We start from the raw sequence: 22,943 nt of genomic DNA, 5'->3' as shown, positions 1-22,943 counted from the left end.
TGCTGTTGCTCAACTGTGATTAATGTGGCAGATGTTGGACATGAATTCTTTGGTGTATGGATGCAGCTCTGTGAAGAAAACAACTCACCACACTTCCTTCCTCCTTGAGACAACAGTTAATTATATTGTTCAAAATGCAGAGGCCCATTCATGGAGAGACAATAACGCCCCCTCATGTAAACATCGCCTGCGATCGTCTTATGGATGGAGACGGACAACGCCTCCTTCCCTGCTTCAACACTGTGGACCACAGCTCAGACAATGTGAGGGTAAATGCTCACACACGTTTTAAACAATTATAGCTGCTGAATTTAACATGTATTTAAAGGCCGATGCACTGGACAGTCCCTGATCTTCACCAGTAGAGGTCATCTTTCAGGTGTTTCCTCGGTTCTGCCTCTCAGGTGCAGCACAAACCTGAGGATGCTGACAGAATAAAAGCATCTATACAACACACTAATGAGCAGATATGGTGTTTTATATACTATGCTACAATGGCTTGATTTTGATTGTGTTCCCTTTTGAGATGGTTAAAATTTAAATGTATACTATATTGTATCTTGAGGCAGCTCTAAAACAATTATTAAACACTTTGGTGTGTTCAGCACACACCAAAGTTCTGATGTCACAGTTTGACATCTGTCTACAAATGTTTTATGAATCTTTGTGTAAAACAACTAAGTGTGTTGACTTCATATATATATAGACTGCAGGTGTAAAACATACATTGTGTACAATTAGTATGTAGCATCAAATAAGGACACAGTATTCGTTAAAAGGAAACTCAGCTAATTTCTAGCAAAATCTTTGTTACAACCAGTGTAGAGTTTAAGTTGAGTTTACCAGGCCAGGAAAACTTCTTCATGGGAAATATAGGATCTAGTATATAGAGGCTATAACCTCCACAACACACTAAATACAAGGATATCTCAGACTCTATGCTTCCATTTGAACTATTCTATTTTTATCAGTTTCTTTTGAGTTCCCAGACTTTATAAAAACTCAAGACTAATATGCTGGAGTGCCCCTTTAAAAGTGTTCCTGACAGGCTACACTGAGGGCAAGAAAATACCTCTTCTACTTTTTACTGTCAATTCAATTATAATTAATTTTTCTGATCTAATATTTTTAAAAAATGATCAGAATTGAATAGGATCAGTATTTTCCTAAAACAACTGGAAGTAAAGTAGTCCCCAACAAATACTACTCTCAGTAATGGATTAATACATGTTTGGTGCTGTAGTACTTATAGGAGCAATTCAGTGTCTGTTCATCATTCTAAAGGCTTATTGTGATGATAACAGTGGGTCACTAGTGTGTTTTTAATAACATTCTGTGGTGCAGAGCAACGAGCTTCATCAGGCTGCACAGACAATATATGTAAATGGATCAAATCACTGCTGGTTTTGGTCTTTTCATGGGATTTGTAGTCAGAGCATAAAACAAACTACGTCACCAGCCTCGTCCTTTAAGTGTGTAACCTGTTTCCAGAATATCCCAGGACCCCAAGGTAGTTGTAAATTAGCAAATCCCCAGTATTCATGGAATTCTAAAAACGGAAACGCATTAAGAGATAAAGGTTTTTACGCAGCATGTAACTTTAATTAATGTAATGACTGTATAGACTTTACATTAGTGGCACAACATGAGGCCATACGGTCATCGACAAAAATATTAAAGCAGAAAGGTCAACAAACGATATTCTCTCGGACAAAAAAAATGAATATTTTTCTGTTTTCTGATTACGTTACACCTGATGCTGTGAAAGGTACAACATGTAAAAGACAGACATGCACAGAACAATTTACAATGAGGTCTTAAAAAGATGTTTATAGCTGATCAGTTACACAATACTGCACTTGTAACAATACAAGTATGTGAGCCGGAGTAGTGATGTTGTTCGGAGATTCGAATCTAGAAAACAGGCTCGTCAGTTCGGAGGATGTCGCTCTCTGCAGGGAGCTGAAACTGTGTAATTTCAAAGTTCATGGTGAATATCAAACAGGTAGAATATGTTACATGGAAACTTTCATCACAAAGCTGCAGAGGTCCCTTCCCCGTGTGTCAGTGTGCAGTTTGTCTGTCCAGTCGGACTCTTCTGTCCTTTATTGCTTCAAGAATCACGCTCGAGCTGCACTAACTCCTCGCGTAAGGCCTCCAGCCGACCCAGCTTTTCCAACTGATCCTTTGTTGGTTGTTCTATTTCCCCTGAGTCCACTTTCTGTTGCAGGTCCTCACCCTGACGCAGCTTCTTCTTCAGGTTTTTGATCTTCTTGACCTTTTCTGCTGCTGAAGAATCGTCGGCAGGTGAGGCCGAAGCCGGCGCCGGCGCCGCCTTGTTTGAAGACTCGCCGCCGTCTGAAATGGACACCTTCTCCACAGCATCGCTCACCGACTCCACGTCCACGTCCCCGTCCTGGGGCTGCTGCTGTTTTCGTTTTTCCTTACGCTTCATGTTGCGTTTGGCCGACTTTGAGAGATTGGCTCCCTCGCCGTCTACACACTGCTGGTTCTGTGGCTCCGCCTCAGACGGGCTCATACCAGGCGGCAGGTCAGGTTTGCCCTTGAAAAACTTCACATACTTGTTTTCATAGCTAAATCAGCAAGAGACAAAAACTGAGGTGAGGATCAAAAATGACAAATGTTCCACTTCATGCAAAGTGTATTAATCATTTGTAAAGAATATTGGACATTTCTAATCGATCAGAGATTCCTACTTGTTTCAATACCAAACTATTATTTCCTTGGTGATTAATCTGTCTGTGTCTTTCATTAATCGATCAATCAATCTACTGATTTTATCATTAAGGTTATGATTAATAATTCACTGTGTACAACAAAAAGAAGAAATGCACTTACACTGGTACTTCCTCCTGGGGGACGTAACCATCCTTCACCCGCCTCGGCTTCCTCCACGTTCCATCAGGTCGCTGAGTGGAAACTATAAATTTCCCTGAAGGAACAGGTACAACATTTATATGAAGTGATACAGACCTGAATACTTTAACAGACCTGAATACTTTAACAGACCTGAATACTTTAAGGAGTTTTAATGTATTTTGTCAACTGTGGGATGAATCCTTCAAGTCGACTTATTGGACTTTTATAACACACGTGACATTGAAACTATAAATCCTCTTTTCTTTTTTTTCCTGACATACGTGATTGTATCAAAAATTAGTATCTTTTAGTATATTAGTATGATGTAGTAGAAGTACAATACTGATCAGATTGTTATTATTCACATGGGATCAGGGAAAACGTCTGATGGGAGTTTTGTGTTATGATCCACACATTCACATTTCATTGTCTTACTAAGTGAGATGTAATCAAACCATTTTCTGAACTCGTGTCACTGTTGCAGCTTGTGAACAAACAATAAAATACCTGATCAATAACCTCATTGATCAGCATATAACGTGTTAAACCCACATGTAAGCTGATGTAAATATACGTCTCTCTACCCAGACAACTGAAAAACAAACTTTTAATAATAATAAAAAACAAAATAGCTGAGTATGTCTGAGTAAAACCTCACGATGGTTGATTTGATACTTCAGATCACAACAGTTGCTGCAGCAGAAGAAGCTAATTGACGTTAGCAGCAGGCTACCGCTGCAGCTCACGTTACACAGGAAGCTAACGTGGCTAATTCAAACTGTTTTGCAACGAAGCTGCACAAATAAAACGTGTTTCTTTTTACAAGTATTTTCATATTTTATTTTTTACTCTATTCCCAGCTGCAGGCGCGCGTTAGCCACAAGCTAAGCTACAGGGGAGAACAGAGCCTCGGCTACGGTTAGCATGCTAAGCTAGCTGCGGATCGCCGTGTTGTTGTATCGGTGCGGCCCGGACCGTGGCTCTGCTGTGGTTCCTGAGTTCGCTCCAGATGTTTGTGTTTTGTGTGTTCGCTCCAGATGTTTTGTGTTTTTTCATGGAGACAAAAGGTCCGGCACGTGCAGCCGCCTCACCGGAATCATCTGTCGCATACGGAGTTGCCATTTTGCTGTAGCTGCTCCCCGCTCCCCCTCAGTCGGACGGTGTCTTCAAACGTCACTTCGACCCCGCGCAGAGACGAACTACGGCGGTTTCCAGATGTTTGCGGTTAAAAGATGTGTCCTCGCTCCATGTGACAGCGGTCATAGCAGAGTCCACATGCGGGGATTCAGGGCGAGGACAGCGGGAGGGAACGACAGACAACGACCGCTCAAATGCGAGCGTATAAGCGGGGGGTACAGGTGGAGAAACCCAGCGAACCCTTTTTCTTCAACTTCGGAAATGACGACGTGGATCTTGGGTTGCCAGGTTTGAAGCTTCGGCAGAAACGAAACTAGATGCAGCTTAAGAACAAGAATCATAAAATGTTCTCTATTAAAAGTAACAACAATAACTTAAATTACTTAATCTGTCAGAATCATTTTTTTTAAATAGCTTCAGATATTTGACGAAGTAAAGTAGAGGGATTAGCATCAAAGTGAAAGTATCTACAATACATGAATGAAAGTACTAAAACAACACAGTAAAATAAAAATAATAAAACTTAAAAGACTGTAATTCAAGCTGGCTATCAAAGTTATTATTACTGTTATGGTAACGAGTAAACAGCAAATTTGAAATTGATACAGATTTTTCTGTATTTCGAGGTAAATGGGTGTTTGTGAAAATTACCAGTAACACGACAAATGAACAAAGCAGAGGCTTGTACGTGGAACTGTGTACATTCATAGAAGGACATTATTTATATCTGTTTGTGCGTACATGTGAAAATATCTGTTTCAATTCCTATTTCAATCCATTAGCATATAGCAAACCTCAAAGTAAGTTACTGTGACTCTTTGCTATGACAATCTTATTCTTACAAGGGTTTGTGATGAATAAAAGAAACACACTCTGTGGTATAGTTGACTTAAATAAATGGAGGATTCATTCATTTGCAGTCACATTTTCAGATCTAGCAGGAATCAAGGTTTAGTATCTGTGTTTTTTATATTTTATATTTATACGTTGGAGAAGTTGACATGTTACAATTTTGGATCACTACTTCTTCTTTTCTCAATTTACCCTTTGATGCAGATTTAGACCTGTGAAGACACAAAAAAGAGAAGCACAGTTTTCTTCTTAATGGTGGAGGACTGATCTGGACCTCGTCCTTTCAGCCCTCCTGCGAGCTTTATCCTGTCTTAACCGTCCTCGGGGTCATTGTCGATTTCTGTTCTTGTTTTAACTTGTTGACTTGAAATGTGCCTGAGGATTTGCCTTCTGGGGACAAATGCACACATACCAGTACATCTCAATAAATTCTACCACAGTGTGTGTGTGTATGTGTGCAAAATGGACTATAAACACACAAACGTGGCACCGGAGAAGGATAACAGTGGACTTTAGGTGCTAAAAACACAGTGTAAATGAAGTCGTATTTGAATGTCGTGGCTTGTGGACACTTGGTGGACACCACAGGAGCAGCATGGAGGCATGTTATGTTATGTTTATGTACCATTTACTTCAATTGTTTTAGATCTGAGACTCCAGAAGAAGTGTTTTGTCCCCACCCACCTCCATCAGCAGAGTTCTCGGGGTGAACTATCCCTTTAAAGCGGAGGAGGGCGGAGGAGGAGAGAGGGGTGGAGGATTGGTCGAGGATTGGTCGAGTCCAACCTGGCAACCCGGAGGGAGTCTGGTGGCAGAAAACCTAGCCAGCAGCGGAGTCTCGGTTTCAGATCGACTGACGACGGGAGCTGCGCCGCGTCCACAAGCTGCTGCTGCTGCTCCTCACTTCTCCTCCGGCCCAAGACAAGTACGTGTTCGATCCTCTTTACCTCCTCCGGCACCGAACCAACGCCCTTGCGTGCTGTTTTTACGTGATTTAACCCCCGGGGAGCTAGGTGGATGTTAGCATGACAGCGGAGCGTTGGATAATGAAGCGCTGTGTTAGCTGCGTGCTAGCTGAGGCGCAACCAAACAAAAACAAAAAAACAAACGAGCGTTTTCTTACTTTGCGTTAAATCCCGTTTTTTTGGGGGTGGCGGGTGTTTGATCTGTTCCCATCGTCCGCTGCTCGTCAGTGCGACGCAGCGATGTGCGAAGCGACGTTCGGGGATGTTAGCAAAGCTAGCGTCCGCCGCTGGGGGGGGACTCGAGCCGCCACCCCCACCCCCCCAAAAAAAAAAATACAAAACCCTGAACCGAGCAGCTCTGAAGTGACGCAGGGAGGAAACACAAAAATTAACAATTCACCCACAACATGTTGTCAAGAGGGAAGTTTTAACCCCTTTTCACCGCGTGTGATGCTAATTCTCCTCCCGAGTTAGCGAACACTGACGCGAAGTTCGCTCTCATGAGCAGGACGCTGCAAAAAAAACCCCAAAGATAAAGCAATGGTTGTGCATTTCTGAGATTTGAGGGGAAAGAAGAAAGTGTGTTGTTCGGACATGCATGTGTGTGTGTGTGTTTGTGTGTATTTTCTGCAGACGTGTTGCAGTAACATCTGGAGGCTGATGTGGCTGATGCAGCTGCAGGGGCGTAGAGAAGCTGTGTTACTGTCTTCACGCTGCTGCAGGAATCTCCATCTGATTATCTGTCTACCTGCTTTAATTAAAGCATGTGAACTGTTTAAAACCCAGATTTAGAAATGCATCGTGCTCCAGTGCATTTGGGCACAAAGTGGTTTCTTCTCCATCAGGAGGTGAAGTGGTTTTCCAGTCCGGAGGAGAGAATATTCCCAGTTTAATCTCAATTAAAACCGTTCTTGCAATAATAATATAACTTTATTTATATAGCACTTTTCAAACACAAATTTACAAAGTGTTTCACAAACATGAGAGAAAAATGACACACGAGGTCATAAGAATTCAAGTTAAAAGCCATATGATAAAAATTACTCATTAAACAAGATTTAAATGAAGACAACGATGTAAATTGTCTGATTCCCAGTGGAAGGTTCTTCCATTGTTGCGGAGCCTTTACTGAAAACGCTTGACTGCCCCTCAGTTTCACACCTTCACCCTGGAAACCGAAAGCAACAGTTCATCTGCAGTTCTGAGTTTATGTGCGTGTGGCTCGTCCATCTACATCTCTTAATTTAAATGCGTCACTCGCACCCTCCTCGTCTCACCTGGTCAACTTCTCCACTTCTAAACCCACCTCAGCTTGTGCACCTGGCTCTCTTGAAGATTCAAGCACCTTCCCTCTTGATAAACATCGGTGTTGGCGTGACTGGCCGCTGCAGTGTCACTTGTTGACTGTGCATGTGTGACTCTGACGTGTGTGAAGGTGTGGTGCCATCAGGACTCTGTGACATATGAAGTCCTAATCAGCAGGGCGTGGGTTTGCATAGCTCCTAAGTTTCCTTTTCTAGAGAAGCCGTGTCCGAAAGTGAAATCTTCCAGAAGGAAACAGCTGGGCGGTAAAAAGCCTGATTTACTTACCGCCTTGCTCAGGCATTTTATTCTTCTTTTAAAGGTCTGATTAAAGCAGACAGGGATACGTTTGATTGTCTGTGACGTGTCTGCACAGTGTTGACTGTTCGGCTTGGTGATGGCAATGTTTCCAAAACACACACGGTTGTTATAGAGACGTGCAGTTGTTACTTTTCCTAATTACAAAGCATTGAAATGTTAAAATACCTTTTTGATCACAGGGATTATTTGCATTTAAGAACTGTAAGACACAAACATTTGATAAACTGCAGGTTTTATTTGGAGAATAGAGGCCAAGTCAGTAACGCCCGTACAGATTATCATTCATACCCTCACTTCATCCCCTTCAGACGACTACAACTCTTTTCACTTGCCTTAATAAATCGTCTCTGGACCGTCACATGTTCCAAGAAGAGCGCTGCTGCTAGACTGTTGTCAAGGTCCCACAGGTCTTCTGACATCTTGTTATTCTTACACTGGCTTCCCGTCAAAATTAGAATTCATTTGAAGGTACTGGTTTTCACGTAGAGAGCACTGCAGCTCTCAGGCTCATGCTCACATCACTGACCTCTGACCAGCGCGTACTGCTCATCCCACGTACCTGTTTTAAAACTAAAGGCGCTGTTTTAAGGAATTCTCTTCCTACAGATTTACGTTCATCTGTAAACAACTAAAAACTTCGTCTCAGCGTGTGCATTGTAGTGTTTTAATAAACTTCACCTCCTTTGTGCATGGTGTGAGCTTCAGACTCGTCAGCTTCCTCAATAGCTACTTCAATGTTTCATTTCCAGGAACAGAAGAATAGTTTGTGCATAAGGTCAAACCACATGTCAAGGTTACACCGAGTCCAAAGGCACACGGTCAAAGATTTTAATTTCACATTTATAATGCCGGCATAATTCCTCGCTCATCTGGGGCATCGGTCATGCTGCTGGAAAATCCAAAATACTTGTGGTAATCTTTGATCGTCCCTTATTGTCAAATATTTAGATTTACAGTTGTAATCATTCCAGTCACAGAGATACATATTCTGTGTTGCCCTCAGAACATCAGCACCCATCACTCCTGCAGAGAAAAGGGAAATACCCTTCAAAGATGTGTTGCTCTATAGCCCAACTAACTTCCCCCCCCAAACTAAATTCATCGCTCCTGCCAAGGAAAATATTAACTGCAGATTTCTCGGCGAATGCTCTGCCAGGCAGACAATAATTTATTGAAAACAGTTTTTCATTCATATTCTATAGTCAGGGGAAATGTGTTTTTTTTTTTTTATTTGCCGTCACATTTTTTACTAAATATAACTTGTTGGGGAAGTTAACATGAAACAATTTTTTGATCACTAGTTTTTCTTTTCTCAATTTAACCCTCGGTGCAGATCAATCTGGTGTAGAAGCAAAAAAGAGAACCACAGTTTTCTTCTTAGTGGTGGAGGACGGATCTGGACCTCGTCGCTCCGGCCCTCCTGCCAGTTGTGACCCCCGCTGGCGTCTCAACGGAGAAACCCTCGAAGTGAAAGTTACCACACGTGGAGTCTTCGTTTGAGCAACAGCTTAAACATACTTCAACAGTTATCTTACATTCGGGACGAAAGTTAACACCAAGCATCTGTTTCATACGTCTTTGTAACAACATGGCAAAGAAAAACAGCCAAAGGGGTACGTATTTGTCTTATTAAAAAATATGTATTTAATGTTTTGTGTTCATTCGTCGTAGTAAAGCAAACTGAGAATTTGTATTTGGTGTTTTTATGGCTGCAGCATTTAGTTTAAGAACTTCTAACATTCAATTTATTTAGCAAGCGAATGTGCGCATGTCTGTTCTCACATATAGGAGTAGTCCCAAATTTCTGACTGTGGCGTAAGAGACACCAAAACAAATATAAGCTGTGGACATTAACAGAGAGGTTAACCCACTTCCACACACAGGGAAAAAAAACAACCTTTACAAGGGTTCAGCAGTGGTTTTTTTATATTTCTGTGTCATCTATAAATGGCCGTAGATTAGCTGTGGAGTTTGCCCTGACTCTTCTCACTCAGCTGATTCTTTGAACGGCCCAGTTATTATTCTGCCTGTGGTGGAAGGAACCCTGAGGTTTGTTCCTCTGGAGAATGTCTTTCTGGAGAACTTCAGTGGATATGAATCATTGAAATGAGATTTTGAAATGAGACTCTTCTCGCACAGATGTGATGCGTTTTTTTGTGTCTTTTGTTTTTCCACAACTGCTCCCTGCTTTTGCTAAGTAGCTAACGTTGCTGTGCTTAAAAACCATAGTAAGTGTCCCTCCAGACCACAGGGATTGTTGTATTGAAATTCCATCCTCAAGAAACAAATCAAATCTGTTTCTAACTTATTAAAGACAGTCGGTGGTTTTCTTAGGATTTTGTTCATGTGGATAAACTCGACTCGCTCAGAAAATCCTTGTAGATCTTTGGATGTTGTTTTGTTTTGCAAATGATGTGCTGGAGTGGTTTGCAAATAAAATTCAAGGCCTGAACAGAAAATGGAGATTAGCGTTTGTAATTTGTTTTCCAGATACGTCTGGGGTGGTGTTCGACACTCGCTCGAAAATGGTCATGTCCCAGGGAGGCACGGCGGAGAGAATGAAGGAGAAGGTAAGACACGAAGAGCCTGCGGTTTTTCAACCTGTCAGTCAGAGCAGCTGTTCTAATATTAAACTGAGAACACAAGGGCTAGAGCTCTTGTTGGCTCTTTGATTATTCTTTACTCAATGGGAGTTGACATATCAGCTAAAATGTTGCTGACACGTGCAGTTGCTCGGCTCCTTAGATAACTTGTTAAAAAAATGATTTTTGCACGAGCTTTATCCTTGTGGAGTCTCGTGACTTGTCACCTCGTCCTCCTAAAAGCTGGTAATATATTATGTAACAATTTAAGGTCAATGTGACGCCACAGAGTTTTACTTTTACTGTGGTGTTGTAATATTGTCATGGCTGCAGGTTATTTAGATTTTGTTTTGTAATGTTATCATGGTGTTTTTTTCATATTTACAGTAGATTGCAAAGAATAATATCTCAAGTGCGGACACAGTTGTTTAATTTTAAATATTTGCGCTGGAGCTGCGTGTTTGTTTGCTGTAATAATACTCTTAAGACATTTGTATTTACACATTTGTAATGAATGAATACGACTCAGAGTTAAGTGCTGTATCATGTAGCAAAACATAATTACGATGGTAAATACTTTGGGTGTCAATTGACGGTAAATGTTGTGTTACCTTGAGAAGATTTATGGTATTGAAAATAGTTTCTCTTGTGCTTTGTGCTTTGTCGTTTTTTACAGATCAGTGCTGTCAGAGCAGTCGTCCCCAACAAGAGCAACAATGAGATTGTGCTGGTGTTGCAGCATTTCGAGAACTGCGTGGACAAAGCTGTTCAGGCTTTCATAGAAGGTAACGAAGACTTCAGAGCTTGACCTGCAGGCCGGGAAGTGATTGCAGCTCAAAGCTTCTTTATAAATAAGTTACACGAATTCCCATGAAACTAGTAGTTTTGATTATTTTAGAACGACGATCACAATAACACAACATGAAGAAAAAAAGATATATCATCTATGCTCGTATTACATAATGCATACAGTTTGTTAGTTTATGTCATTTACCGACCTGGTGTCCTGGCACGCTGCCCACATAACTTGTGCTTCACCTTCGGAACGTTTGTTTGTCACGCATTCCGATGCTTTGAATTCAGAAGTCGCGCGTCACAAACATGCCTTCGGCTTTGCAGGTTTAATTATAGAACAAGAAGGTTGTACCCGCACGTCACGCTGCTTTGTTTAACATTCATTCTGTGTAATTGTCTAAACACCACCTCTGGGCATTCCGCTCTTGAGATTATAAACTTATAAACATTTATCATATGTCACTTTTCACCTTCGTTTTCCTTGTTTGCGTTTTGCCTTAGGAAGCGCAATTGAGATCCTGAAAGAGTGGAATGTCACCGGCAAGAAGAAGGTAGGAACCAGAAAGCCTGCATCGCCAATGTTTACTTGTTTAATTCACACATTTCTGTCACAAACTGTTTGTTTGGCATCGCAAACAATGTTTTGGTTCAAATGTCAACAAAGCCGAGTCAGTGAGCTGATGAGGAAACGGATAAGGAACAAAGAGAATATGCACAAAGGAATCTGACACTGATACTTCCCTGTCCAGCCCAAGAAGAAAAAGAAGCCCAAGCCTCAGCCCGAGGCCTCAGCAGAGCTCGCTCCACCGGAGGCCGCGTCGGCCGGGGAGGGAAAGGATGAGATCAACGGTTTTCATGCCAACGGATCAGTGGTGGACGGAGAGTCACTCGATTCTCTGAGTGAACAGTTGGACTCGGCCTCCCTCGACGCAGCAGAGCTGGACTCTGAACCCGCCACGTCTGAAACAACTGGTAATAATGGCTCTTCAGACAAAATGTGATAGACGATGAGGGAGAAAGAGAGCAGGGCTGAGGTGTTTAAAGAAAGACAACTGTTTTATTCTCAAGTAGTTGCTCAAGTCATTTTTATGCCTGATGCCGGTAACAGCTGTGGCCGGAGCCGACGTGTTTTTGTCCGTTTGCCCCACTCTACTGCAAATGATACCTCAGGAACACTTTGAGGGAATTTCCCCACATTTGGTACAGACGTTCTTTTGTACTCAGCGGTGCAGGGATCAGAATCTGATGGTCCAAGGTCCTGTGTACTGTACAAAACACGTTTTTGGCCATAACCCAAGAATCCATACAGTACTTATGACAAACCTTCACACAAACCTCTAATAAGATTATGTGATGGCATTTATTATCCGATAGGTCAAAGGTCAGTGACATCGTAATGATGTCAGACTGAACTGAAGATGTCAACTTGTAAAGAATTACACAGGACTTGTTTTAGTGTTGTCTGACATTTTGTAGACTAATTGATTAATCTGGAAATATTAAGCAGATTTATGAAAATGCGTATTAGGTTCAGCCCGAGACAAAATGGTGAATCTAAAATGTCTTCAGTGAGTCCCACTAACAAAATGAGAAGTCACAAATTTATGTTACATATTTTTATGAGAATCTTAGGGGAAATGACTTGTCAATTTTTCTGGCACAAACTTGTTTTAGGAAAAGTTTTTAATCATCCTTTGTTGTAAAAATAATCTGTCTTCTCACAGGTGCAGAAGCAGAAAGTCAAGATAGAGCCCAGAGTCCCGTGTCTCCGCAAGAAGGACGAAATCATCAGGCTCCCAGAGGCAACAAGGCCCGACGCAGGCCCGGCCCAAATTCACATCCCCCCATTTCCTCATTAGGACCCACCATTGATGAACCAGCAGTCAAGAAGATCGGTTAGACAACTATAACTCTCGAATTATCTTCCCCTGAATTTACTTTGTAGTTAGAATTTGGTAGAATCAAACGTGGGACAAAATACATCACGTGTCTGTGAGTCATCTCTATCGTCTCTCTCTCTCTCCCCCCCCCCAGCTTCCACCATTGACCGCTCTGTGAAGGACCTGCAGCGATGCACCGCCTCACTGACTCGCTACAGGATGGTGGTCAAGGACGAGATGGACTCGTCAATCAAGAGGATGAAGCAGACGTTTGCCGAGCTCCAGAGCTGGTACGTGTCTTTTCTTTTAAAGTCTTTGTCAGGTTAAAGCTGCAGTCTGAGGTGATCTGAAAATTTGATTCCACCGAAACCTCCCCATTGCAACAAGAACCTCCTTCAGGAACGCGTGAGCTAAACCTGCCTTTCAGCCTGGACAACTTCTAATATTAATTGTCGCCATTCTGAGTCAGACATTTATTACAATTAATTAAAACATGAGTCACAGAACAGTAGATACAAAGAACACCGTGTGGATTATGTGGCATCCTTGCGAGTTTCAAAAGGTGTTGTTATATTTCAAACAGATGAAAGGGACTCTCAACGCCCAGAGTAGTTCTTCCTGCTCCACAGTTTTTGTTTAGAAATATTTTTGCGTGGTTCTAGTTGCTTTTCACGACAGTGATGTGGGCGTTGCTGCATTTTTCTAGTTTTGTAGCATTTTTCTGTAGCATCAGTGAGTCAAAGGGCATTTTCTTACCTTTGGCCTCCTGGATGATGATGAGACAGAACATTGCATAATAGGAAAAATGACTGTTCTATATGTTCAACCTCAGTTTGGCTTTGGTGGGAAGAGCTAATTGATAAAGACTAACTAGAAACAAGACAGACTATATGTAAATTTCAAACATTAATACAAAACATCATTACTCAAGAGTTTGTCTTTAATCCGTGGATGAATTATTTTATTTATAAATGTATTTGCTGTTCATGTTTACCAGACATTATCTATTGATATATTCTACATTAATGAAGTCAGTCTGAAGTTGATTTCTTTATTAAGAAAGATATAAGAAAATCAATAATACTAAATAATTAAAGTAATACTACATTGGCTATAAGGATTACAAACTGCGGCAGCAGATAAGTATCTCACTGGCTAATTGATGGTATTGGGTTGCAGATGAACTGGAGTTAATCCTTATTAGAATGAAAGTATCAGGTATATTAGTATTACCGTATACTAATAGTAATACCAGACGTCTGCAGTCTGATTTTATATATCCCTTTATATATATCTACTTAAGTGTTAATGGGTTGTGCGGTATTTCTCATAAAGGGCTCCTTCACTATTCTCTCTGAAAAGCTGAAACACGATGCCGCGGTTTCCTGTCGATATTCTGAGCTGAATGGGAGATCCATTTAACTCCTCTCCTCCACTGACCTGTACAAGCTGAGCACTTTGTCAGTTTAACACGTATAAAAGACAGATTGTTCTGTTAATGTTCAACACCTCGCGCTCCCATGATGCTCCTGCAGAGCGTCTGTGGCTCAGACTGGAACAGAAGTGGAATCACACTTATCACAGAAAATGAACAGAAAATCTCAGTAAATCACATTTCAGCTTTTTGGAAAGATAACGTGCAACACAACATACCTGTAACCTACAAACAGCAGAGAGTTAGATACACAATGAGTAGATGACATCAGTATTTGCTTTACGTGCACCCACTCAAGCAGCCTTATAGTATGAATTGAAAGATTCAACGTTTTCATGGGTGTAGCCTAATTCATGCCAATGGAATCCAGCCAGATGTCAAAATACTGTTGTGGGTATCTTCTTTTCAGAGGCTTCATGTGCTGCAAGGCAGAGATCATGACGGCAAAGAGCTCAGTATGTTGAACAATGTGTTGACCAACTGCCTGAAGGCAGGGGGGGTATTTATCCAAAGGCCCTCAGGAACAGCACAGGGCTGTATCAGTATCAAGTTGTCTGAAGATGTCCGTGGTTTCAATCTGTTCCTATTAAAGACACATTAGACTGTTTTGCGTGAAAACCCTGCTGCCATTTCCTTTCTTTCATTTGCACTTTTACACTCCTGGAACTTTGCATATTCTGTAGTTAAATAAAAAAAAACGAGGAGATAAACGGAAACACAGGAGTCGCATGAATGAGTTCGAGGCTCCAACAGAGATACTGCCCATTCCTGTTGAATGGGTACAGGGCGTATGTTTCCAAACTGCATTCTGGTTCTGTAGCAGAAGATTCAACAGAGGCAACAGCCAATCAAATCATGTTAATAAAACCGGCTCTGTGATTGCTGAAATCATGAAGCTGTGATTGTTCCTTCAACCCTTGTTTGCCAAAATTGCCAAATTCTCTTTTCAAAAAGTGTCTAAACTCCTCAAATCTGCGTTCAGACTCTGATAGGATCCAAAAGGCGGTTTGTTCTACTGAGGTCTGTGGAGTCAGTAAACAAAGTTCTGTTTAAATTCACTGGGTCTCATCAGGATGTACCGTGTACACTCTCGAGAGCAGAGTGATGAATAAAACAAATCCTGCCTCATTTACATCAACGTTTGCCTGCAGGAAGTCTCTTCCACTGCCACTGCCAATAAATGATATTGTTAAAACGCCAGCTGTGCCTGCGTGGTGTCGTCTGTGTGACTGTGTTTGATCCTCGGTGCTGGACAGTGGACAGTGGACAGTACAAGCAAAGTGTGGTCCCACATTGCTCCATAGCTCCAGTCGTCAAAAAGTCCACAGGGTACATTAAAGTGGACTTGGATCTGAAACTAGCAGGAAGTAATGGAACAGTTTGTTCAAATGTACTTTGTCCCTCAGGTTTTTCTGCCTTAGTTACATCAGCAGTTCGTCATAGATTCAAGAAATGAAGTAGACGCCGACTGATATGGATTTTTTGTTTAGAGAGGAAAACATTTCTGATACCAATATATCAACTGGTATATATTTGACAATGATTCCCCAGATGTCGTTATCAAACACTTATGGCAAAGAAATGTAATTGAGGCTTGATATTTTACAGTTAAAAAATATACGTAATTATAAATAACTATAAGAAAACGCATTTATAACTTGAATTAAGAAACATTTTTAATATAGAATATAAACATGAATGTATCTTTTCTGCTCCGTTTATTCTGTGAAATACGTTTTTCATACCTGCGAACAAACGCAGACACAGATATTATCGAGTATGAGAGCATCAGGACACCCACCACTTCAAATATTTTACACAACTCTATTATTTATGTTATTTTGTTGTCACTCGCTGGGATCAGACCTTCAGCAGCATCAAAGTGAATATGCAGCCGCCTCTTTGTTTATTTAATGTTACTGTAGTTGCTCTGTAATCTCACTGTGAAGTCAACAGAGTAAAGAAAAATCACCCTCTTCTCCTCTCCTCTTCTTTTCCAGTTTAATGGACAGAGAAGTGACTCTGCTCTCAGAAATGGATAAAGTGAAAGCAGATGCCAGTAAGTACTGTGTTTTCCAGCATTTAGACTGAACCAAAGACCCAATTGTCACATACCACCCAGGAGCCACTGGTGTTATTCACATGAAGTGTTCACCTGACTCAAGGGGCCAGAAACTCTGACCTAAATCCCTTTTCAGAGCTGAAGTATAAGAGATCGTTGTGGAGCAGCCAGTCCCAGTTTCTTCTAACAAGCAGTGGAGCCCTGAGGGTCTTGATATACCTAGAGCATACCAGTGTGTGTGTGTGTGTGTGTTTTTGTGTGTTTGTGTGTAACATGACAGAGCAGGACCGCATACTTGTACAAGTAGGCCATTCTCTCTTCTTCTGTCCTCCCAGTGTCGAGTGTTGTGTGTTCCAGGCCTGGAAAAAGTGAATAGTGTCAGGTGTCAAGGGAGACTCAATGCTGTCTTTGTGCAAGGTGTGTGGGGAGTTGAGAGGAAAGAGAAGAAATCCGAATACTTCCACGTTACAAAAGCCCGATTTCCTCAGAATGTTAACTTTCGTTTATCGGCTCCCCGTGCTTCTGAAGGAACAGACTTCCCTGATAAACACACATAATCCACATTTTACAAAGATATTTGATTTATTATTACATAATACAGCCAAGACGCAGCTGATCCTCACAATTAAGAAGCGTAAACTCTGGATTTTCTTTCAGAGACACAACCTGTATCCATGTGTTTCTGACCCAGTGCCGAACTCTGTAGTTTCCTCAAGATTTTTTGTCCAAGTAAATCCAAAAAAGATTAATTTATAATAATGTAAAACGAAGAAAAACAATCACAGCATCTGAGAAGTTGCAACTAGAAAACATCTGAACATTGTTGCTTGAGAATAAAAAGCTGTCGACGCGATGACATTTCTCATATTTGCAGCTCAGCCACAAGATCAGAAAAAAAATCCATCTAACACATGAAAGGTTCATGTTTTGTGACAGTTTCATTGGATCAAAAGGAGAAATCTTCTTTTGTTGATCCGATGTTCAGCATCATACATGGAGACGTGTTTTGTAGAAGACGTCATCATTCTCCTGGGGGTTATTTTCTCTTCCAGATCAGAAGGCAGCACAGCGACAAGACGTGTTGTGTTTCCATGAGAGACACACACACACACACACACACACTGTCCTTGAACTTACTGTATAGATACTGTACATAGATAAACGATCCTTGGGTCAAAGAGTTCAGGTCTGTTTGTATAAGTAAAACATTTCAAACTTGTGAAGAAACGTGTTCAGTGTGTAATGATTGTGTGTCAGTGACTCCCCATCAGCTCTGGGGGTGGGATCTCGATGTGAAAAACGTTTTATCTTCGAACCGTGTTTATCCATGGACGCTGAGTCAGCTGCACTTTGTTCGTCTCATTTCAAAATAGCCCTGAATACCCAGAGGGAAACTGGTCTTACTGGGACTGAGAGGAATGTTTCTGTTAAGGCTGGAACAGTTGATTAATAATAATAATGAATTGAAGTCACTTTTAAAGAATAAATGCTCCATAGTCTCTACTTCCAGCTTCTCAGATCTGAGGGTTCGTTTTTATTTATCTCAAACTGATAATCTTGGGGTTTTCAACTGTTGGACAAAACGAGTAGAGCTGAAACGGACAATTCGATTTTATTAATAAGTTGAAGTTCTTGTCGAACTGTCAGAAAGAAAGAAAAAAAGGCTGAAAGTGTTTTTGTTCGTTTCGTAGAACAAATGAAAAAAGGAGCTTGACGTCAGTTAAAGATCATTTCCTGTTTCTGTGCTTCAGTGGTGATTCTGAACGCTCGGCAGAAGAGAGCCGAGCAGCTCAGACGGCTGACGGACAAGTCGGCGTCCATGTCCGAGGAGCAGTTGACTGAACTGCGCGCCGACATCAAGGTGAATACTGCTGCCCCACTTTGGATCATGTGAAATCGCTGCTGAAAACATCATTTGCAGCAACTTAAAACACATGTACCCGCTGAATCTTTGCGAATGCTTAATATAATACAGTTAACATGATTGGTGGTATATTTTGTGTCTTTGCAGCACTTTGTGAGTGAACGTAAATACGATGAGGACCTCGGGAAAGCAGTAAGATTTACGTTTGATCTGGAGCCGCTGAAGACGAGCATCACAGGGTTTGGATCAGGTACAGAATCCCGTTTCTCTCCTTTATCACCAACACGTCACAAAATACGACTTCAAACACTTTTTTTGGTAATGAAACATGGCACATATAGCCGCCAAGGCCCAACAGTCACTTAGATTCAGTCAAGCTGCACCAAATTTAACAAACTCAAAGATACGAGTCCTCAAGATCCATGAATTATTCCCTCTGAAAACGGTGAAAAACACACTTTCTCATAAAGTTTAAGATTAATTCCTGGATCTGTTCCCTGATCCGGATCCACTCCAAAATGTAATGGCTTCTTCTTTGGATCGTGTGCCACCTGCCACAACATTTCATGGAAATCGGTTGAGTATTTATGGTTTAATGCTGCTGACAAACAAACCAACAAATGAGCAGGGACGAAAACATAACCTCCTTGAAAAACACTGATGTTTACGTGTATAAATCAAACTCATTTGTGAATCCTGCTTCATAAAACCAGTCTCGTGTTGTATAATGAGTGGTTTGTTGTGTCTTTTCCAGTTTATCATCCACGTACAGGGTACTCAAACCGGTCCCGCTGTAGCTCCACGTCCTCTTCTGTCGCCAGCCCGAGTCTCCAGGAAGCTCCTCCTCCTCCCACCCAGACCCCGAGCATCCCCAGTGAACACCGCCCCCCGCCAAACAAACAGGTCGGCAGCACGAGTCGCAATATGTCTCGTTTAAGACGTGAATCACTTTTAGATTCTGACTGATCTTTTTTATTCTCCTCCAGATTTTCCAGGGCAACAGGCGCACTTTCCAGGGCCAGGGTTATCACTCGGGCGGTCAGCGGTATAACGGCGGTTCTTACCAGGAGAGGAATGCTGCTCGCAACGCGATGCTGCACCGCAACCAGAGCGCTGGTGCTCATCCTTCGCAGCGCTCCACCAACTCGAGGGCTCCCTCCAATCCCTCCAATCCCTCCCATCCCTCCAATCCTTCCAATCCCTCCCATCCCTCCAATCCTTCCAATCCCTCCCATCCCTCTAATCCCTCCAATCCCTCCCATCCCTCCAATCCCTCCAATCCTCCTCGTCCTCCTCGTCCTCCCACAACCCAGACCGATCGTCTCACAACGGGCTGCCACAGAGGCCTCCGCGGACGCACTGCCCTTGACATTTGGAAATCCTGGTCTCGATCAACCCCCCACCACCCCGACTAACCCCTGCACTCTCCTCCCTGTAACCCCCCCCCCCCCACACACCGACACCCCGCACACACACCATACTAACTCCTCTCAATGAAGAATAGAACACAAGTTTACATACTTCCATCAGTTGAGCTGTAGTGCCACCGCTCCTCATCAGTCCACTCATCCTTCAAACTTGAAACGCTCTCTCGCTGTCGCTCTTTCTTTCTTTCTTCTTCTCATCCTGGTTTAGGTAGCAGCTTCTATCTTTAGCCCGTTTGAGAGATCTCATCGCGGCGCTATCGACAGATTCTTGTTCTTCATCTTCTTGCTTTTGAGCCGCCTGCCAGAGACCGACAGGATCATCTGCAGCGATTTGTGCTCTATTGAAGTCGAGCTCGTAGAACTGTGTCTATTTTTGCGGTGGCTTTTGTCGGCTCTCTGATTTACACCTCCACTTTTTTTGGGGTTTTTGTTCTTCTCGTCTCCCAGAAACATTTCAATGCCTTCACTGTGGAAATCGTTGTAAAAGTGCAAAAGTAGTTCTAGCGTGAACAGGGGTCAGGAGAGTAGACCTGCGATCAACACTACAGACTATTGTTAATCTCTGCAAAGGTAAAAAAAAAAAAAAATACTAGAGAACATATCAAACTGTAATCCAGAGCTTTTCTTACGGCTGCTACCAACTTTAGGGAGTTTGTTAACGCTGTGAACTCTCAAAGGAAAAGTTCCCCAGCTCATTACCTTTTTGTAGAACTACGTCAGAGCTTATGTTTAAAAGCTAATAACAAAGGAATCTGTCCACATGCTGTTTCATACTTCTCCACATGATACTTTTCATCATACTCAGTTAATTTCTTTTGTTAAATGCACACGAATGGCATTTTTCTGACGTGCTTGCCTTGGGTCACAGAGCGACTTCACATTTGCCTTTTTTTTTTTTTACAAATGTCCGCATCACGACGGCTCTTTCAACAGATGGCGCATGTAGATCCAACGGAAAGAGCAAGTTGCCAGATCTTCTCTTCCTCTTTTTTTATATCCTCACTTTATCTCGTCGCATCAGAAGGTTGTTATCGACTTCGCAGATCTTTTTTTTCTTCTATTGCCTCCGATTAGTCGCCGCAAAGGCTGTCGATGGGGTTCATCTCTTCGTTATCGTCCATAGTTTGCAAACGAAAAGCTGGTGAATACCTCATTGCTGATGTTTGTGACGCGACCTGTTATCGCAGTTTCCTCGCAGCGGGGCTCCGAGTACGAGACGGGAACCACCGGTGTCTCCTCCGAGCGGCGAGGCTGTCGAGGGAAACTCTCCGTCACGTTATAGCTGCATTTTCTTCATGTGTCGTCTTCCCTCGAGCAGACTGCTGGAAAGATAAGAGGGACGTTTTTGAAAAGAAACGATTTTTATTTTATTTTGTTGAAAGAAATTAATTTAGTTTTCTCTCCCAGTTTGTGTTTCTTAATCAGGTTTTCTGATCATAGGGAGTTTTTTTGTTTTTTAATAAGAAAGATTATGTTCATGAGTATTTTTGGAGAAATTAGTTTTAGTCAATTGTTTTGCGGCTTTCGGTAAATTTGTGCTGTAACAGTTTGACTTAAAGGAATTTAAAAGAAATTGGGAAATATGCTTTTTTACTTTGTTATTTAGAGACGAATAAAGAAAACTCCTGGACAAGGAGTGAAGTTTATGCTTTGTGTTCTGAAGGAAAAAGTTCAGGGATGAAGAATAAACTTCTGGATCATCCAGGATTGTCTCGTCCAAACTGGGTTAAGAGACAGAAGGAAACTGGAGTTTAAGTGTGAAACGACAATCACTTTAATGGTCTATTTTCAAATTGCTTTAAACCTCAGGCAAGATGAATCTGTTCCACTACGGAGACGTGAAACCAATCGATTTATAATCAACACATTAGTCGACATGTGAAAAATGAAACAAATATTCACATTTCAGAAGCTGGAACAAGTACATTTTCTGTCTACAAATGAATCAACTAATCATTTCAGCTGTTGAGTTCAGTTTCTTCCTGGAGGTCAACAAGCGTTTTACCTGCTCAGGTTAATCCAGCGCTGTGTTACCTTGTGATCCAACTCTCGGTTAGAAGGCGAAAAAGTGTATTTCCTGAGAAGTTAAACTCCTTTAAAGTGCTTTCTGAGACTTTTATTGACTGAAGTTGTTGGAAATTCTACAATGAAGCTCGACCAGTTTCTCGGCGGATCGACGGCGAGCCGCGGTGCGAGCCGCTCGACGCTGCAGGAAAAACAATTCAGCTTTTACTCCAGAGAATCTGCTGGACTCGTTCAGAGACGCTTTAGTTTCCTCGTCTGGGGATTTTTGTCTGTCTCGCTTTAACCACTTTTCGTTGTCTCACATTCCAAAACCGTAGGAATATTAGTTTATCGCCAAAGAAATAATCTCGTCCCGTTTTTTAAGAAAAAAGAAAAAGAAAAAAAGTTACTGCCTTTTTGTTTTGTTTTGCTTGTAAACATTTCCAAAGGGTAAAACTCCAACACTTCTCCTTTCCGTTTCCTCCTGCTTTACTTTTTGATTCCTTACTGTATATACATATATGTAGCTATATAATTTTGTGCTCACATAGGGCATTCTGTATGTGATATTCATATTAGGCATAATGGAGGTTAAAACATCTAGTCGATTCATTCTTCCAGTAGAGCCTGTGTCCTCCTCCAGACGATTTCTCTGAGACAACTATAAACTCAAGTGCCTTTTCTCGTCTCCCACCGATCCATCGACGTCCCCTCCACCAGAGTATGGACCAAAGACATCAGCCGTCCCTGACACCCCTGCCCCCCCCCTCTCTCTCCCTCTCACTGAATGGCACACTTTTCATTTACTACGAATAAACCGTTTGCAATACTGACCGTGTACGTTTGGAGTTTTTTTTTGCTGTGTTTTCACTCGTCTGTTTGTCAGCAGGGTTACACAAAAAGTACACAATGGGTTTCCACAGAACTTGGTGGAAATTTAAATATAAATTGATAAACTTTCAAGGAATATTTTTTTCACTCTAGCATTGAGAGATGGGGCTTTTTTATTTTTTAGATTTCCCGAGAAATAATTCTTGAGAAAAATATCGGACTTCAATTTCAGACAGAAAATCTGTATCTAGTGGATTTGAATGTGGTTTTCCTGCCTCTGTGTTAAACTGAGGTTTGATGAGATCCTGTACAGCCACCAGGGGGCGTCATTACACCGAAAATACTGCCAATTAAAGAAAAGACAAAGGTAAAAGAAGAACAACTGAAGTTCATCTGGAACATTTCTGTTGTAAAAATCCATCAAAGGTTCAAAAGTCCAAACACAAGGAACAGAATCCGGGGGGGGGGGAACTGCAGACTGGATCATACGAATTCGCTCAGGAGTGAATTTTTTGTTTGCAAAGAACCTGAATCCATTTTATAGATGAATCATTTATATTAGTTGATGTTGTAAAGTTTGTGCTGTTAGTGTCTGAGTTTTAACTG

General features: G+C 41.7%; 2 protein-coding genes across 4 annotated transcripts; one reads left to right on the top strand and one right to left on the bottom strand.

The window, feature by feature from the left end:
- Nucleotides 1–1,576: 1,576 nt before the first annotated feature.
- On the bottom strand, nucleotides 1,577–4,286 carry pym1 (PYM homolog 1, exon junction complex associated factor). Of its 2 annotated transcripts, none has more exons than XM_035158987.2 (3): nucleotides 3,972–4,286; nucleotides 2,860–2,941; nucleotides 1,577–2,594 (listed from the first exon to the last, which is right to left on the bottom strand). In XM_035158987.2, exons 1-3 carry the CDS (start codon nucleotides 4,000–4,002, stop codon nucleotides 2,114–2,116), a joined length of 594 nt encoding a protein of 197 aa, XP_035014878.1. In that variant the 5' UTR covers nucleotides 4,003–4,286; the 3' UTR covers nucleotides 1,577–2,113. The 2 variants fall into 2 exon arrangements, with proteins under 2 accessions (XP_035014878.1, XP_035014877.1); XM_035158986.2 differs by having other exon boundaries at nucleotides 2,860–2,953; nucleotides 3,972–4,283.
- A 1,349-nt stretch (nucleotides 4,287–5,635) lies between these two features.
- Nucleotides 5,636–22,339, top strand: spats2 (spermatogenesis associated serine rich 2). 2 transcript variants are annotated; one of them, XM_047340234.1, is made up of 14 exons: nucleotides 5,636–5,794; nucleotides 8,791–9,070; nucleotides 9,948–10,027; nucleotides 10,716–10,824; nucleotides 11,336–11,385; nucleotides 11,584–11,806; nucleotides 12,559–12,729; nucleotides 12,869–13,004; nucleotides 16,150–16,208; nucleotides 17,963–18,072; nucleotides 18,223–18,325; nucleotides 18,830–18,978; nucleotides 19,062–19,238; nucleotides 19,364–19,444. In XM_047340234.1, exons 2-14 carry the CDS (start codon nucleotides 9,046–9,048, stop codon nucleotides 19,442–19,444), a joined length of 1,473 nt encoding a protein of 490 aa, XP_047196190.1. In that variant the 5' UTR covers nucleotides 5,636–5,794; nucleotides 8,791–9,045. The 2 variants fall into 2 exon arrangements, with proteins under 2 accessions (XP_047196190.1, XP_035014876.2); XM_035158985.2 differs by having other exon boundaries at nucleotides 5,638–5,794; nucleotides 19,062–22,339.
- Nucleotides 22,340–22,943: the final 604 nt, after the last annotated feature.

The sequence above is a fragment of the Hippoglossus stenolepis genome, chromosome 6, assembly GCF_022539355.2.
Source record: "Hippoglossus stenolepis isolate QCI-W04-F060 chromosome 6, HSTE1.2, whole genome shotgun sequence".
NCBI lineage: Eukaryota > Metazoa > Chordata > Actinopteri > Pleuronectiformes > Pleuronectidae > Hippoglossus > Hippoglossus stenolepis.
This window is presented reverse-complemented; position numbering and strand designations above follow the sequence as displayed.